Source organism: Leiobunum rupestre, chromosome 9 (assembly GCF_980474605.1).
Source record: "Leiobunum rupestre chromosome 9, qqLeiRupe1.1.hap1, whole genome shotgun sequence".
Taxonomy (NCBI): Eukaryota; Metazoa; Arthropoda; class Arachnida; order Opiliones; family Sclerosomatidae; genus Leiobunum; species Leiobunum rupestre.
Genome location: NC_143392.1, coordinates 45,193,377 through 45,212,002, shown reverse-complemented (window position 1 = coordinate 45,212,002; position 18,626 = coordinate 45,193,377). Strand labels below are relative to the sequence as shown.

The following is an 18,626-nucleotide window of genomic DNA, read 5'->3' as shown; positions in this document are numbered from 1 at the left end:
CTTGTTAATACATTTTTTATTGGTGTGTATATTTGGACATCTACGATTCCTAATGCAGTCATTGATTTCCTGGGTGGGCGGAAATTGGACGGTAATGGTCTTTTTCATGCGGTATGTGTCACAACGTCAACAGGAAGTCTACGAGTCGTCCACTACCAGATATCGAATATAGCTATTCTACGGTATCTTCATCAAGGGCGAGTGTTGAAATAAAATGAGCGTTAAAGATGCGGCAAGTATTTCGTAAGGGAGAAAAATACAAATACCCTCTGTAGATATTTATTTCATTAAAATTTGCTTCGTATTATATTTAACTTATAAACGTTTTCTGTAAATAGGGTTAAATTCAATTGTGCATTGTTTTAGTACGTCTAACTCGCTGTTGTAACTAATTAATTTATATTATTCTGAATAAATTAAACTCGGTTGTTTCGTCTCAATTATTTAAATTAAAATTAAAATTTTATACCGGGCGGGATTGAACCGGGATTACGTTTTTAGTAAATAACTCTGAATTGCGGAGATATCTTTAAGGGTCGTCTCGAGAAATTAATACTACTAGGGACCATTCTTCCGAGGAGAGGTATATTTTGGCTTGCCAACTTGTTCAAAATAACGACCTTATTAGTTTATATTAATCGTAAGCTTAAAGCAATTGAAAATTAATTTAATTTTTCCACTTTTATTTTTTATAATCGTCCCTTGACAGATTTCTACTCTTTAATAATAAAAATTTAGCTGACTTCAAAATAATAAATTAAGAAATGATGTTACATTCTTTTGATTATTTATTTAGTTCCTTCTGGTTGTGTGAATAGGTTTTCTGTTGTGTATATTTCGTATAAAAAAATAACTTCTTATCATGCTTATCGTATATCACGTGACAATCTAACGGTATATAAATACCGGTAACCTACTGACAGACAGGCAGTGTCTAACCTTTTTTAATATGATATTTTATCAATAAATAAGTTTTAGTAAAAATGTGTACTTCTTATGAGATCGTACACAACAAATTGGCGACGGAGATCGGATCGGAGTTCCAATAACTTTCCAGCGGCAAATCGGACCGGGAACGACAAGCATTGGTGAAAGTCATGTCGACCACGAGTTCGATGAGCAAACGGAGGCATGAACATTTTATGCTGAAAGGATGACGCAGTACTTCGTTGCGAACGACATCATGGATGAGCCCGAGAAGAAGGCGGTGTTTTTAACCGTCATTGGACCCACCACATACGCCACGTTACGGAATATTGTTTGACCCAATAAACCCACCGTGAGAACTTTTGACGAACTGGTTGCAGCCCTGATTGGATATTTCAATCCCGTACCCTCCGAGATTGTTGAGCGTTTTAAGTTCAATTCGAGAAGCCGAAAAACCGCGGGAACCTTCGCTAAGTACCTATCCTCCGATGTCCGAATTCTGCAAATACAGAACGACATTAGACAACATGTTGAGGGACCATATCGTTAGCTGATGCATGGATGACACGCTACAGAAAAGGTTACTGGCTGAGGACAACCTAACGTTCCAGAAGGCTAGCAGCATAGCGCAGGCCATGGAGCACGCTTCTACGAATGTCGGCATTATGAAGAGCCAGTCGAGTACCAACACCTCGGAGCAAGTTCAGCTACTCTCGGAGTTATCAAAGAAAAAGCACCCAAAACCAGCGAGACAACGACGATCTAGAACATCTCAACCATCTCATTAGGATCGCGAAAGAAAATGCACAACGCGCAATGGTTCTGACCATACCCAGGACTCGTGCAGATTTAAAAATACAACTTGTCACCCATGTAAAAAGAAGGGACACATTGCGAGAGCATGATGCAGTGAATCGGCTAGGGAGGAGCCTCGAAAGAATCACATAGTGGACAGAACGAGCGTAGAGAGTGAATACGACGTTTTCGACTTAACCACGCTCCGGAACCAACAGGAGAACATTCTTAATCACTTACCACATCAGCCCAAGGGAGTGGTTCCTGTCCCGTATAAAATCACATGCAAGATTAACGGTACTGATGTCACCATGGAGATCGACATGGGATCAGCTTTCTCACTTATTTCCAGTGGAAATGCAGAAGGAATCATATCACCAAGTATGTTGAAAGAGACTGATATCTCACTAAAATCTTTTTCCGGTCATCAGGTTAACGTACTTGGCATTTGTGCTGTAAAAGTCGAATACCGTACCCGAAAAGACTCTTCCGATAATAATCTGAACGAGCTGAGCAAAACACCACTACCGACCGAAAACGGTCTTCTGACCGAGAAGATCAATAGTGGACCACTTACTGTCAGCGATATGAAGATGGCCAAGGAAAGCGACCACATTTTGAGAAGAGTATTATCATTCACCATTCACGGATGGAGACACTCTGAGGGCAAGGAAGAAAAAATGAAGCTTTATTATCGCCGAGGACAAGAACTGTCGACAATGAATGGCGTTCTCATGTCAGGTCAGATAATCGTTGTACCCGAAACGTTAAGACAGGATATACTTCACCAGCTACATGATCCGCATCAAGGTATCGTGAGAATGAAGTCTTTAGGGATATCCATGTTCTGGTGGCCTGGAATGGACAATGACATCTCCCAATTCTGCGCACAATGCAACTCTTGTCAGTCTACAGCAGCGGAACCAGCCAATAAATTGAAGGGAAGCTGATATTCATCGTCGTAGACGCTTACTCAAAATGGATGGAGGTAGATGGCTCGATTCGGAATACCAAGAACTCTCGTATCTGACAACGCGACTTGCTTCACCAGCGAAAAGTTCGGGGAGTTCGTTCCGAGAAATGGAATACGCCACATCACGATAGTGCCGTATCACCCCCAATCAAACGGCCAAGCAGAGCGGACAATGAGGACAACTGCACCACAAAACATCACGACCATGAACGACGCTCAATCCACCGCAGTAACAAGGCCACAACGGTACCGTAAAGTGCCCGAACGATACGGACTTTAAAAAAAGAGGAAATGATGTTGTGAATTTTTCGTATAAAAAACAAACTTCTTATCATGCTTATCGTATATCACGTTACAATGACGGTATTATAAGTCTTAGCGAGTTTGCAAGTTCAATATGCGTTAGTAATTATGGGGGTAAAGTAAAAACTATGTTAGATTTGCATATTTAATAAAAATTGATATAGATTTACAATTTAAAAAGTTCGACTAGATTCGTTACGCTTGGCCAAACATATTCAGGGACAGACAGACAGGCAGTGTGTAACCTATCTTAATATGATATTTTATCAATAAATATGTTTTAGTTAAATGTGTACAACATATTCAAAGTCGGAACGATTCGTAAATTATTAAGGAGCAAATTCAAAAAGGAGATACGAAACTGTCAACCCTCCTACGCATTGGAACCCTGCTACCTGAATAATGGCTTTAAAGTCGCTTGATGACTGTAGTGTTTGTATATAATTCTTGAACCTTATGACAGATGGCGCTAGCATCTGCTTATTAGTATCTACTCTTAATTTAAAATTGGAAATAGAATGTGCACGAGTTGGCAGCACTAATAAAAAGAGAGAGAGTTACTCCACCGAATATAAAGTTAAATGTACGGGTTTGGTGTGTTAATTAAAATAATTGTTTGTTGTTTAAAATAGAGTTTTTCTTTAGTTAAACAGTAATTTCAAAATATAACATTGGTGACGAAGATTATTTTTAACGGTCATCCAGCAAGTTCCTGTGCTTAAACGTTTTTTTACAAGTTTTCGTTAGCTCCTTGCTGGCTTGTTAAGCCTACTTTTATCGTTTTGTGTTTCTCGTCTTCCCATCCCAATGCGAGTTTTCATGGCGGCTATAGCGACGTTTCCGAGTTTTGATGTACACTCCGACCCTCTCAACGTTGGGCTCCGGTGGAAGAAATGGCTGACACGGTTTGAACGTTTTCTTATTGTTTCTAAATTTACCAATGACACGTTTAAACGGGCTGCTTTATTACACTACGTGGGAGATGATGTTTGTGATATATTTGATACGTTACCTGATACTGGAACTAATGCCGAATATGGGAAAGCCATTACTGCGTTAAACGCTTATTTTAGACCGTTAGTCTATAAAGACCATCTCATTTTTCTGTTTCGCCAAGCCAGTCAAGGGGAAAATGAAACTGTAAGCGAGTATTGTATTCGATTACGACAACTGGCAGTAAATTGCGATTTTCATGATGATGAGGCAGAATTAAAGGCCCACGTCATCCAATCTTGTCGTTCGTCTACGTTGCGACGCAGAGCGTTTAGGGATCCTACACTAACGTTAATAGGCCTCTTAGACCTAGCATGGTCAATGCTCCACGCTGATGCTCACACAGAATCTATGGAGAAGCAATTTCACCAAAAGCTGTGTGCTTTAATTAAGGAAATGATTATCCTCACACTGGTAAGTGTCCAGCTAAAACTCGCAACTGTAATTCTTGTGGACGCAAAGGTCATTAAGGAAAGATGTGTTCACAGAAAAAGAAACAGGAACTTGGTAAGCGAAAACCTAAACGGGCAAGACCTCATAAGAAGAAACATGACTTACGCACTGTTTAGAAATCTGTAAAGGACAACGCACAATCTAGTGACTCAGAACATTCAGTATTCACTGTATTCCGATCACGTAATGAAAGACCACAAATTGTAGCTGAAGTTGACGGTATACCAATCACTTGGCTTGTAGATACAGGAGCATACATCAACCTGATATCTTCAAATGTTTACAAAAAAATTGAAATTAAAACCACCGTTAAACAAAGTCAAGGCCAATGTGTACTCTTATGGTTCTCAAAACCCATTGACACTGGATGGAAAGTTTCATACAAAACTTGCATCTAACAAGAAGATATTAAGTACTGAAATTTATGTTTTGAACTCTTCTCTTCCCATAAAAACTTGTCTAGGTTAACGGTAATAGTTAGTGTAGGGAGCTGTTGGCTCGATCTCGTGGCATGCAGGGCTTGCCACCACCCTCCTACGCATTGTAAGCTGGCCATCTGAATTAAGGGCTTCAAAAGTTGCATGATGACTTAGGCCTAAGGTGGTACCTTGGGTATTAGCCTAGCTGATTATTATTATTATTAATATTATTATTACATCGCAAGTAAATGATAAAGTCTCTATTGTGGCTGCTAGTGAAGATACAATTGTCAAACGACTATTCATCACGGAGCCAAAAGATTTAACCCCTGTCCTTTCTCAGCATATACCTCCATCCTAACTCCATATGATAACAGATCTTCAGAAGCGAGAAACAGAGAAAAGGAGTTATAGAGCGGACTACGGGTCCTACACCTTGGATATCACCTCCAGTCCTCGTTCCTCGACCGAAGTCCGGTAAACCAAACGCCATATGTGTTTGTCTTGACATGAGATGTGCAAGAGAGCGACACGTAACACCAACTTTTGAAGATATATTCACTAAACTCAGCGAAGCCACGTACTTTTCAAAAATAGATTTGAAAAATGGCTACCACCAGTTAGAGCTACATCCAGAAAGCCGTAAAATAACGACATTTCCCACGCACAAGGGTCTTTATCAGTACAAATGTCTCAACTTTGGTGTGGTTTCCCTCAATCAATGAGCGAATCGACAGTATGATTAAGACTTGTGTCGCGTGCCAAGCTACCAGCAGCGAATCGCCACCGGCACCGTTATCCATGTCAGAACTACCAAAGTAAACTTGGCAACACTTATCGATGGACTATCATGGTCCTTTACCAAGTGGAGATTATCTTCTAGTTTTAATTGATGAGTATTCGAGATTTACAATTGTGGATCGTGTCCCGTCAACATCCTGTGAAGCTGCGAAACCCATTTTATTGAAATATTTTGCTATGTTTGGAGTCCGTGAAATTCTGAAGTCTGATAATGGGCCACCATTCAATGGTAATGAGTTCAGACAATTTACCATAGAGCAAGGACTTCAGCACCGAAAGATCACTCCCAGATGGCCCCAGGCTAATGGAATGGTAGATAGGTTTATGCGCTTGCTTGGAAAAGTACTGTAAACTTCGCAAGTTGAAGGTACAAATTGGAAAGAGGTGATACACGAGTTCCTCCTTAACTATCGCTCTACGCCACACACTACAACTGAAGAAACGCCAGCTTTATTGCTTTTTGGTAGACCGATTCGTTCAAAAATACCTCACTTCGAAACGAAACAAAACCCCAAGGTACACGACAAAATAAAGCATACGGACGCCAAGAACAAAGTGAAAGCAAAAGAATACGCAGACGAGAGACGAAGAGTAAAATCTCCCGCTTTCAAGAAAGGCGATATGGTGCTGGTTAAGCAAATGAAACGCAATCAATTAACAACTCGTTTCGACCCGTTTCCTTATGGAAATCGTACGCGTAAAAGGTACTATGGTTACAGCGGAGAATAAAAACCGATATGTAACGAGAAATTCTTCATGGTTTCGATATTTTCATGGTCAAAGAGATCCAGATACTTACATTGTCTCTAGCGATGTCGATGACGACGTCACACGTCTACCTCCGGTCCAACAAGAAGCAAAAGCTGAAGACCAACGAACTATTTACGAGCCACCAGCTCAGATTGAACCACCTCCCGGCAGAGGTCAGCAAACAAGATACAATTTACGTCGCAATAGGCGACCCCTCGTTTCTTAATTTATGAACTCTAAATCTGAATAAAATTCAAATTATCTTAGCCCTTTCGCAATATTAACATCTGATATATTACAAAAAAAGAGAAAAGAAGGGCAATGTAGTATTTGTATATAATTCTTGAACCTAATGACAGATGGCGCTAGCATCCGCTTATTTGTATGTACTCTTAATTTAAAATAGGAAATATAATGTGCACGAGTTGGCAGCACGAAAAAAAAAGAGAGTTACTCCACCGAATATAAAGTTAAATGTACGGGTTTGGTGTGTTAATTAAAATAATTGTTTGTTGTTTAAAAAAACAGTAATTTCAAAATATAACAATGATTTAGGCTTAAGGTGGTACCAAGGGTATTAGCCAATAAAAATAAAAAACATCCACCATATGACGTCCCAGCGTCGTTAATTTCCATTAAAATTTGTTTTAAATGTAAAATATAACGATATTTTAAAATGATGCTCCGGACTGAATTTGCTTCGTGTTAATTTTCAGATTTTACTACTTTTGAATGGAATAAAATGTAAATAACTTCTTTTAAATTATAACATAGATTAATAAAAACTTCAATGAAACACTATTTAAAAACGACGTAAAACAGCCACATAAATGAAAGTATTTCAAAAGTGGGACCAATAAATGGTGCTTGCACAATTATATCTAAATGTAGGATACCCGAAACCAAAATATTACATCAACTTATGCAAAATTCAATTATCTGAATTTTTTTTTTAATACTTCGCATTGCGTATACGTTTTACAGAAATCGAAGCTTATATCTTAAGCTGCCACTATTTCAATTCAATTACATTTGTACAGTTTCTAGTATAATCAAGACTTAAACACGCAATATAAATTCTTCTTCTTATGAAATCTATTGAATTATGAGATTTATAAAATAAAAAAGGTCTTAAATGAGGTGCAAACTACAAAGATACTGTTATAGACAACAACGAGATAAAACTTACTTTTAAATTACGAATTCAGTAAAAAAAAATATTTTCAAATAAATAGAACAAGTGTTATTTTTTCGTCCGCAGGAATGTAAGTTACGTTATTGTTAATTTTATCGGAAGCTATTTAATTTGGAGTTCCGAAATTTTTATGGTTTATTTCTTGAAAAGGGAACTTAGTTATTTGTTAATTACAGAAGCCTTTGAAAATTTTTTTTTACTGATAGCCCTCAAAAAAAAACAAATCAATCAAGTTATATATCTTACTCTCGATCCCACAAATACAATTACTTCCATCGAAAAAAGTCAAGTTCCAAAAAGATATTACGTCATGAACAAAACAAGCTGTTACTACCTAAAATTGATTTTGCGTATTAACGGGCTTTTGTCCGGGGATCTTGCAGGCCAAAGAAACGGGGCCGTTTCGGCAATTTCGTAGCTGGGATGATAACCAGGCCCTCAGAAGATCGGATAAAATTTTCAATATCTCTAGCAGAAATGCGCGCTGTACCAAAGAATAACGAGGTATTCTTTACTTAAATGTATAACTTGTCAGTATGATTTAAAATACAGGAGACGTGGCTTTAAATGGTAAATCAAAAATATCTTTTGACAAATCAGAAACTACTCTACAAAAAAAAACAATTGTTGGTGTATCTTAGAGGTCAAAAATGTCTTATTGTTTGATTGAATATTAAAATTATTCTTTGGTTCACTGTATAGTGTTATGCCTTTAGATTTATGCAAAATGGCTCCGCTTAAGCACCAACTGGTTTTGGTTTATGACGTAATATGTAAGTGAAAACTAAACTTTTTCTATGGCACATATTTTTGTAGGTTCGAGAGTACGTTCTATAACTTTCTCATTGAATCATATAGTAAAAAAATTATTTTTGGAAAACAACGAAATATTTTGAGATTTAATAGTTTGGAAAAAAAACCCTTAACGTTCATGCTGGTAATGGAAATTTAGCAGTATAGTCTACAAAACAAAGATAAAATATTGAGCGAAATACAATGCATTCATAGATGAATAATTCAGTATCCATGTATCCAAAAGATCTAAAAGAACTAAATTATATTTATAGCTTTCCTCCCAAATTCGAATTCATACGATGCTTATAAGCCGAATTAAGTAAACATTTTTTTTATTAAACGTTACTTTGGGTAACTTAAATGGGTACAAACTCGCTCATATACGCATCGTCTAATAACAGTCATTCTTAGCTTATGGTAACTTAACCATAAGTACAGGTCAGCCTGTTCATCGCACTTTTCTACTACAGGCACATAAAACCGTCGACCAAGCTCTTCACTGCTAGCTGTGCACCAAGTTGTGTAGATATTGAACGTAGTCAGAGAAAAAGGATTAAAGACAAGGTAAGTTACGCTTCCATTTACTATTTCTTGCGATGTTTTACGCGCTCTTATACATATAATTATTTAAACGTGAGTCCAATAAAATTAATCCCTTTTCTAAAATACGTATTTTTATTACCTCTATTAGTGTGCCAAGGTTTGGCAAGCTGCAAAAATCAGAGGCCCTTGGGTGCCAGAAAAACAACATCACCGCGCGCTCTCGTTTTTGTCTTACGGAGAGTGTATGTGTGACTCTGGAAGTACGGACGGTGGTCTTTGTCCGTCCTGGCGTGTGGAATCTAATGTTTTCTCACTCCTATAATTATTAATTCAAATAACTGAATTTGGTTGTGTTGGCATTTGCACTATTTACTTTAAATTTGATTTAGCTTATCTTAGTTATTGTTAGAACAATTCGTTTTATGAATTGAATTTATCTCTTCCATGCTTCTTCGGTCTTAAGGTTCAGGAAATTGGGATTATTGAGGCAGAAATCTGACCGACGCCATCGGTGGTGGGGTTCGAAAGTTGGCCATTAAAGAGATTGCCTAGCTAAAGTTGTGAGCATTATAATTTCTAAATAAACAAATTTAATTCTAAAATTATCATTAAATAAAACCTGAATCTGTAACAATAGTGCTTGTTCATGGCAAATTTTTAAATTATCAAATGTAATGATTGTATTTTAATAAATTAGTAAGATGTTGCGCAGTGCCCCCGCCAGCAGTAGGCACAAGTAGGCACGTGCCTATGTTCAAAAATTTTAGGATTACTTTAGGGGCCTCTAAAAGTTTAAAAAAATTGCCTCAGAGAGGTCCTATCTACACACGTGGAAGTGATTATTTTATGTGCCCAACAAGATTTAGCACTTCAGGGGAACACATACACATCCGCCGACAATATTGGGAATAGGGAAAACTTTATTGCAATATTAGATGTTTAAAAAAATGTCATGATTTAAAATCCAGTTTAGTGAGAAAAATTATTGTTCAAGAGGTTAACTACTATAGGGTAGTTTGGGCGCTTAGATTACTTTGAAATTTTAAATTGTCAAAATTATTTTAAGCACTAAACAAGAGGCTGTTTTACACATCAATATTAATTTAATAAGTTAAAACACAACAATAAAACAGTTTAGCTTGAAATAGCGCGAAACTAGATAATGGCCACTGTAGTCTTCCCCCTTAACAATGGGGGAGACATGCCTAAATAAGAAGTTGATGAATTTGGGTAAAGAGGTAATCGTAGGGTGGAATTCTTCGATTAAAAGTAAAGTTGATAATATTTATTTGTAAATAATATACTTAATAATAAAAATTTATTAATTTAATAATGATAAAAATTTTACTAATTTAATAATAATAACATTTTTATTAATTTAATAATAATAAAAATTTTATTCATTTAATAATAATAAAATTTTTAAATAATTATATACAATTTGGCTAGTTAAAGAACAACAAAAATTACAAAGGAGTTTTTTACGGGGGCCTCTTTTTTACTCGTGAAAAAATCCTGGTGGGGCTACTGATGTTGCGTTTGGAATTCAATTCACGATATGTCACTTATATGACGGATGGGCCTAGGTATAATTATCTCCTTCTTCGAAGCTATATTGAGGCAGCGACACACACCCCTCTTCCCTCCGACAAGGCCATGACCCTGCAACCAGAATTTATTAAACAAAAATTGTAGTAGTATAAAAATGAGAGAACTGCCCCACGGAAAATGCATTTTCCCATAGGATTGTACAGGGAATATATGATTCCCCGTTTATTCTCTATGGGGATTTAATCAACCTTGAACGCCCTTGAAAAGTACCGGCTCAAAGTGGTTGCATTCGCCGGTACCGAGAATTCGAAAGAGACCGTCGAAAAATTGAAACGTCAAATCGAAATAAGCTCTCATGTTTCGGCGGGAGTAAAAGTACGAGAGTGGCAACGGGATTCATAGTCGAGCGTTGAAGAAGAACGTGGGGAATCGAATGATTTCGAAGCTTCAGTCGGCAATCTAGCCGTCTAATGTATACGGGGTTTCTAATTTCTACTAGAAGCCGATAGTTCTTACGAGCGACTCGTCGGTGGGTCGAGCCTAGGGGTGCAGAGTCGCCTTTAAGTCATCGTCATTCAAAGTGCTTACGAGAAGGTGAATCCTCATTCAATAACAATGGGTAATCAAAACGCCCTTGAAAAGTTTATTCGTGGGTTCCGTTACCGTTCTTTCACGCTCGGTGTGGGAGGAATCAGAGAGAGTCTTCGGGAGAACCCGGATAATTTATACGCTATCGAATTTCTTTGGCGAAGAAAAACGTATACGGTAGTAATGTAATTACGAGAAAAATTATCATATCTGTTTAAACAAATTCGTAGTACCTAGCTCAACGTGTCCAGATTTCTGCAAGTTATTGGTTATTATGGATGCCAAATGATTGAAACGTGGTTCAAAGTACACGAACATAGTCTTATATAAAAGGATCTCCTGCCACAGAAATTTCATTAAAAATTTGACAACCCGAAGTGCCTCATCTTGGAATTGGAATACTACTAAAATGTAAGTTTGAACAACAGTGTGATTGTTATTGTATATGATTATTAACGAGTACGAATCTTCTAGGAACGCCAGTAAAGTTTTCCCAATTTCTACCACGAAAGCAGTGTCCGTAACCCCAGATGGCAATATCAACATCGGTGCTTCAGACGGTAGTGTGGGCATTGCCTTGACGGAAAGCCAATTCAAACAACTATGGAGAGCGAGCGAGCGGATAACTTCATTCTTAGAAGACGATTCTACGGCACCCTCTACGTGGTTCTTCGAAGGATCGGAAACTAGACGTGTCGAGCTATGCATTTTTCAAAACCGAAGAGTGATGGACGTGAGAGAACTGGTCCTTGGAACTGGGACAAACTACGGGAAACACTACCTGACGAAGCGAGGATTCACGAACACGCGGTACCCCTGGATGGCGATGCTGGACCAATACGAAGGAATTATGATATACCACAACGAAGTCAAACGCGTATTTCGTAAAATAAAATACACTGTACTAGGTGAAATTACGGATTACGTAAATAAGCAATGTAAAGGATGTGAAATTGATCATCCTTCTCAACGACAACATGATTGTTTGATGATCGATTGGAATTCCCGTTTAGACATGTATTTGTTTGACGCAATGGAGAAAATAAGTTATTCCGAGATAACCTCAAAACTCGATACATTTCTAAGCGAGGATTTCAGCGATAATATTTTGGCATTTATTATGTGCAACGCCAAAAAAATGTTATATAAAACTGAAGATGTATAAAGCGTATTAATAAAAATTTCATATTTAAAACTTATTCAATTATTTCCGAGCTCATTTGCAAACATGAACCCAGTTATGGTACATCCTTTCACGGGGCTGGTATCAGGGCCCACTCAGTGTGGAAAATCTCACTTTATTGCGAAATTAATAAAACATAATGAGTTGTGTATTTCTCCCGCACCTCAACGAATAGTTTGGTACTATACGGAGTACCAACAAAAATTATTTAATTTGGTGATGGAACATAATCCTACGGTTGAGTTTCACGAGGGTTTGTTAAATCCAAATAATTTAGATCCATCGATTAGGAATTTCGTAATTCTTGACGACCTATTATGCGAAATAGCTAATAACAAAGACGTTACCAATTTATTTATCCGAGGGTCACACCATCGGAACACTTCGGTACTTATTTTAATGCAAAATCTGTTTTATCACGGGAAAGAAGTTCGAACGCTCAATCTGAATTCGCAGTACCTGGTCATTTTCCGTTCGGCTAGAGACGTCTCGAGCGTGTTAAATATTGCTAAACAAATTTATCCTTCTAACACCAAATTCGTCGTTGACGCGTTTCGTCAAGCAGTAGCAAAACCGTACGGCTATTTATTCATCGACTTGAAACCAAACACCACAGATGAATATCGGCTACGAACGGGAATAATACCGGGAGACGAAGCGGTGATTTTTGTGCCGAAATAATAAAAATGAGTATATCAACGTCGAAAAGAGTTTGCAAAAACTTGAATTTTTTAAAATATCTGTGCACTTGTAACGCGAAACAAAGAAAAGCTATCATCAAGCTAGCGAATCGGGACGCTATTCTAGCGTTGGTCGAATGCTGTATAAATGTATTACGTGGGAACATTCAACTAACAGATGCCCAAAAGAGTCGGTTGAAGAAACATCGTAAGGCGTTACACCATCTTTGTAGAAAAATTCCTTTGACGAAAAGAAAGCAGATTCTAGTGCAGAAGGGAGGATTTCTGCCACTTTTGTTAGCTCCGCTACTTTCAATCGTTAGCTCAGTTGCCGGTGCAGCGATAAACCGTGCCATTAATAAGTAAAATGGCTCGCAAAATGATTTTGGTGTCCGAAGACGCTTTACGTCGTATGAAAAATGCCTCTCTCGAAGAGGTTCCGCAGGAACCAGAAACACCCACTTTGGATAAAGAAATGAAAACTATTCTCGAAAACCCAAATATGTCCGAATCCGAAAAATTAACATTATATAATCAAACTTTGCAACGACACTTAATTTCTAATAGGAAACCAGTTGAAAAACAAAGGCAAGTTAAAAAAAAACCTGGTATGAAGAAATTGCAACATCTATTCCGCCAAGCATGCTCACTGACGCAATATCGTTATACAATTGGACATTACGATATATTTCGTGGAACGAACTTGGTGAAATGGAAATTGGGGGTCGGATTGTTTCAGGAACAAACGTTATAGATTTAATTTACGACGCGGTTAGGAAAACCAAATCAAATGTCGACCATACTGGGATTAATGGCTTCTACGAAACGTTGCAAAACAATAACGTACCGAAAAAGTTTATTAAGAATCCCGCTAGAATAAATTCATTGAAAACATTATCTTATCACGCTACAACACCCAGACAACAACAGTGGGTGACAATTTGATTGTATTTACCAATAAAATGTTTAACGCATCTTACGAGTATTTATTTCAAATTCCTATCTCACAATGGACGGTTGTACGGAAGTCGTAGCTGAAAGTATAATGTTCAGATTAACTAAATCTTTTTCGGAAAATCCAAAAATCTTAACGGGCGTCTTAATTATATTAATTTTTTTTATAATTGAATTGTTCGATTTCCTATTATGGTATCACGCAACGCCCACAATTGGAAACAGTACCAATTATGGATAAACTGAGATATATATATTACGACGTCACAGACTCTGGCGGATACGTTGGCGTTCGAGGATTATATCGTTCAGCTCGAGAAAAGGGTATTAAAGTTACGTTGAAAAACGTTCGGGAATTTTTGAAAAATCAAGATACCTATACGTTACACAAAAATGCGAAGTGGCGGTACAAAAGAAATAAGACGATAGTATACGGCATTGACGAACAATGGCAAGCGGATTTAATTGACCTTCAGAAACTTTCAAGGCATAACAATGGATATCGTTACATACTCGCTTGCATTGATATTTTTAGCAAATACGCCTTTGTCGAGCCTGTGAAAAACAAAAAAGGAAATACTATAGTGAATGCGCTGAAAAAGATATTAGAGGGCGAAAGGAAACCCAAACGAATGCAGAGTGACCATGGAAATGAGTTTGTGTGTGAAGCGGTTCAATCCGAGTTGAAATCCCGGGGAATCGAATTTTTCGAGCGAAACTCGGAAGTTAAAGCCAGTGTCGTCGAACGTTTTATTCGATCGTTCAAATCGAGAATGCATCGATATTTTACAGGGAAAAACACAAATACGTACGTAAACGTGATCCAGGACTTAGTTATAGCGTATAATAACAGTTATTATCGAGCTATTAAATGTAAACCTGTCGAAGTAACTCCCAAAAATTCTAAAATAGTTTGGAAAAATCTTTACGGAGGTATTGACTTTAGTCCTCCAACAACGTACGATTTCGAAATCGGTAACATTGTCAGAATAAGCAAAAACAAGGGTCTGTTCGAAAAAGGATACCTTCCAAGTTATTCCGAAGAACGTTTTCGGGTTGTTAAGCGGCTGCCAAAAGACCCACCGGTATATAAACTAGAAGATTTAAATTCCGAACCCATTTTAGGAATATTTTACAAGGAAGAATTTCAAAAAGTGGGGAAAGACTTGGATACGTGCGCTTTTGAAATCGAAAAAGTGTTAAGAAAAAGACGAAAATCGGATAATACCACAGAGTTATCTGTGCGTTGGCGAGGATACGGTCCACAGTTTGACAGTTGAGTGCAGTAAGTAGATTTAAAATGAGTTTCTATATCACGTTACCATCCGATTCGTCGACCAAATACTTTCCTAATAATACGACGAGTAAATTTAGAACGTATCTCCCGGAGATGGTAAAACTAAACGGCCCTTACGAAGTAGCATTAACGGAAATAAGTTATCCTAGGACTTGGAATAATGTAAAGAACGATAGTGCGATTCGAATTTGGCCCACTGACGATAAATCGAATGAAATAGTAGCTCTTATACCCAAAGGAAGTTTTTTGACAATTCACGAATTACTAGACATGTTACACGTAGATAAAAGTATACTGTTTAAGTACGATGAACGATTAAAACGTGTTTCCGTTTCATCTGGTTATGATTTCAAATCGATCGCGTCGGGACATAAATTCCAAGTTGACATACCCGGAGACATAGCAACCATGCTAGGATTTACGTTGGAACCGAAAGAAAATATCATAATTACGGATAGCGCCGTATATGGTAGATTTGGATTCCGGATTACACTCTTTATTTATTTATTCCGACGTCGTTAAAAATACGATCGTGGGGGATGGCAACGTTCCACTTTTGCGTATTGTCAGTGCGAAAGGAAAAGACGGAGAAATTGTGGACGTGGAGTTCTCTAGACCTCATTATCTACCCGTCGCTTCTTCGGAAATACAAACTATCGAAGTTAACATTATGGACGAATTAGGAAACCCTGTCCAATTCGAACGCAGGAAGGTTCACGTTACCCTCCACTTCAAACCGCGGAGGGCTTGGCTCGCTCTATAATACCGTGACCGGGAAGGAATAACGTTCATTTCAGTGAACAGTGACGACCGACAAACATCATGAGGTATTCGCGGTACAATCCCACCGTAAACGATTACGAAAACTACTATTTGAACCAGGCTGGATACGGATCAATTCCCGTGTATCGGGGTGTCGGTGTTCAGAGAGGGTATGGGTTAGGTAATATACTAGCGTCGGCATTCCGCAGCGCCATGCCCCTTTTTAAACGCGGAGCCCAGTTCTTAGGACGAAAATTTTTGGATACCGGTGCGAAAGTTGTTACGGATGTTGCGAATGGTATTCCAATCAAAACAGCCCTGACAACTAGATCAAAGACCGCCGGCAAAGAAGCCTTATTTTCAGCCGCCGAAGCGGTTAAACAAATGACGGGATCTGGACTTAAAAAGAAGCGCGCTAGACCCCGTAAAATCACTCGAACTAAAGCCAAGAGGAAGAAAACATCGTGCCTTTCTTACTCCGACATATTTTCATAAAAAATTATAATTGCACTATTACATCCTCACTCGAGCGGATGCGTGAATTCCGAATTGGACCTTTTTCAAGTCCCGTTATCGCAAACGGGAATTATCGGCGGCGAATGGGTCGAATACAATCCCATTTCGAGCATTACCAACAATTCGGCGTTAACGTTTTGTATTAGTGGAAATTCTGAAGCGTACGTGGACTTGTCGCAGACTCTTCTTCACGTTCAGGTGGAAGTGAAAAAAGAAAATGGAACATACCCTAAAGCAGCCGTGATTGCCGCGGATGGCACGGTTACTACGGCAGCGGATAATATCGCACCCGTCAATTTGTTTTTGCATAGCCTCTTTCCCGAAGTTTATTTATTTTTAAACGAAAAATCAGTAACTCCCTCGGCTCAAAATTATCCGTATAAAAGTATGATTCAAACAATGCTAACTTTCGGTGACTCCGCTAAAACGAGTCACCTGACCAGCTCCTTATTCTATCGTGACTCGGCGAGCAAATTTAATGACTTTCGGAATAACGAAGGCTTCTTGAAAAGAGCGGAATTTGCTCGAAAGGGAATTATCGATATGATCGGCGTTCTCCATCTAGACATTTGTCAGCAACCTCGCTATCTTCTAAATTTAGTGGATTTAAAATTTGTCTTCGGGAAGCCCAACACGGAACTTTGTCTACACTCTGATCTCAAATGCAAATTGGATATCAAATCTGCCTCGTTATATCTAAGGAAAGTTAAATTAATTCCGGAAATACCGTTATCTCACGCGAAAGTATTGCAGATGGCTAGAGCTAAATACCCCATTACGCGCACCGAATGCACTTCATTTTCGATCCTCCAAGGAAACATGAGTGTGGTTCAAGATCATTTATTTACCGGACAGATTCCCAATAAGGTCGTCATTGGGATGGTTAGTCAAACCGCGTTCCTAGGAGATTTAAAATTATCCCCATATAACTTTCAGCATTTTAATTTAAACCACATTGGATTGTTTGTGGACGGAAACAGCGTTCCCCATCGTCCGCTTACTCCTAATTTCGCGGAGAATAGCTACATACAGGCTTACGCTAATTTATTTTTCAAACTGGTTAGTGGAATATTGACGAAGGAAATCAGATAAGTCGAGATGATTACGTTGGTGGGAACTGCCTTTTCGTGTACGATTTGACGGCTGATTTGATGAGGAACGCCGCTCATTTTCATTTAGTTAGAAACGGAAATTTAAGGCTTGAAATAAAATTCGCATCAGCTTTACCCGAAACTATTGCCGTAATTGTCTACGCGGAATTTCAGAGTCTGATTGAAGTTGATAAAAACAGAACCGTACTTTTGAACTAAAATGGACACGTTTCAGCTAACTAAGATTATGGAAGAGGATAAATTCACTAAAGACTTATTTCGATGAGTTTTAGCCGCGAATAAATTACCTAAATACGTTACGACTTTCCCATCTCTTTATATCGTAAACACGGCGACATCAAAGAATTCTGGCGAGCATTGGATTGCATTGTACTTTTTAAGTAATCATAACTCTGAGCATTTCGACTCCTTCGGAAACAGTCCTGATATGTTTCGCTTTAATGACTTTGTCGAAAGAAATAGTAAAACTGTGACTTTTAATTCTTTACAACTGCAGGGAAACCTCAGTGCGACGTGTGGTGGCTTTTGCGTGTATTTTGCTCTTAATCGCTGTCGGGGTGTAAAAATGTTTGATATCGTGACTAGATTTTCAAGAAATAAACATGACAATGATAAGATGATTAAAGAATGTATTCAAAATTTTCAATAAATTTTCAATAATATTCATGGGTTTTTTTATTTCACAATATTTTAAAATCAATGAAACATTTATTTTATTAATTTGATCCACTTATGACCGTATGATAAAGAACTTACACCATTGCCTAAAATATACTTTTTGTTATCGCATGGATTTAAAGCTATTTTATTTTGTGAGATAGTAAAAATTTTATGCTTTGAACTAGCAATTCTTAACATGGTGTAGGTTGTAACCCTATTTTGAAACAAGGAATCGCAATAATTAGCGTGCCTGATCGTATTTTTAACAACACGTCTGCAAATTCCTTTCGCTGTTTTCTTTTCCCCCTTTTCCGATAAGATGGAATACATCTTGGGCCGGAGACCGCAAAACTCGCGAATTGGGACACCATCCATT

At 38.0% G+C, this 18,626-nt stretch overlaps 1 protein-coding gene across 1 annotated transcript; it reads left to right on the top strand.

Annotated features, from left to right (window-relative positions):
• The first annotated feature begins 16,175 nt into the window (after positions 1–16,175).
• Positions 16,176–17,788, top strand: LOC149928525 (uncharacterized protein F54H12.2-like). The gene is made up of 3 exons (XM_090157900.1): positions 16,176–16,386; positions 16,528–17,360; positions 17,543–17,788. Exons 1-3 carry the CDS (start codon positions 16,176–16,178, stop codon positions 17,786–17,788), a joined length of 1,290 nt encoding a protein of 429 aa, XP_090014026.1.
• Positions 17,789–18,626: the final 838 nt, after the last annotated feature.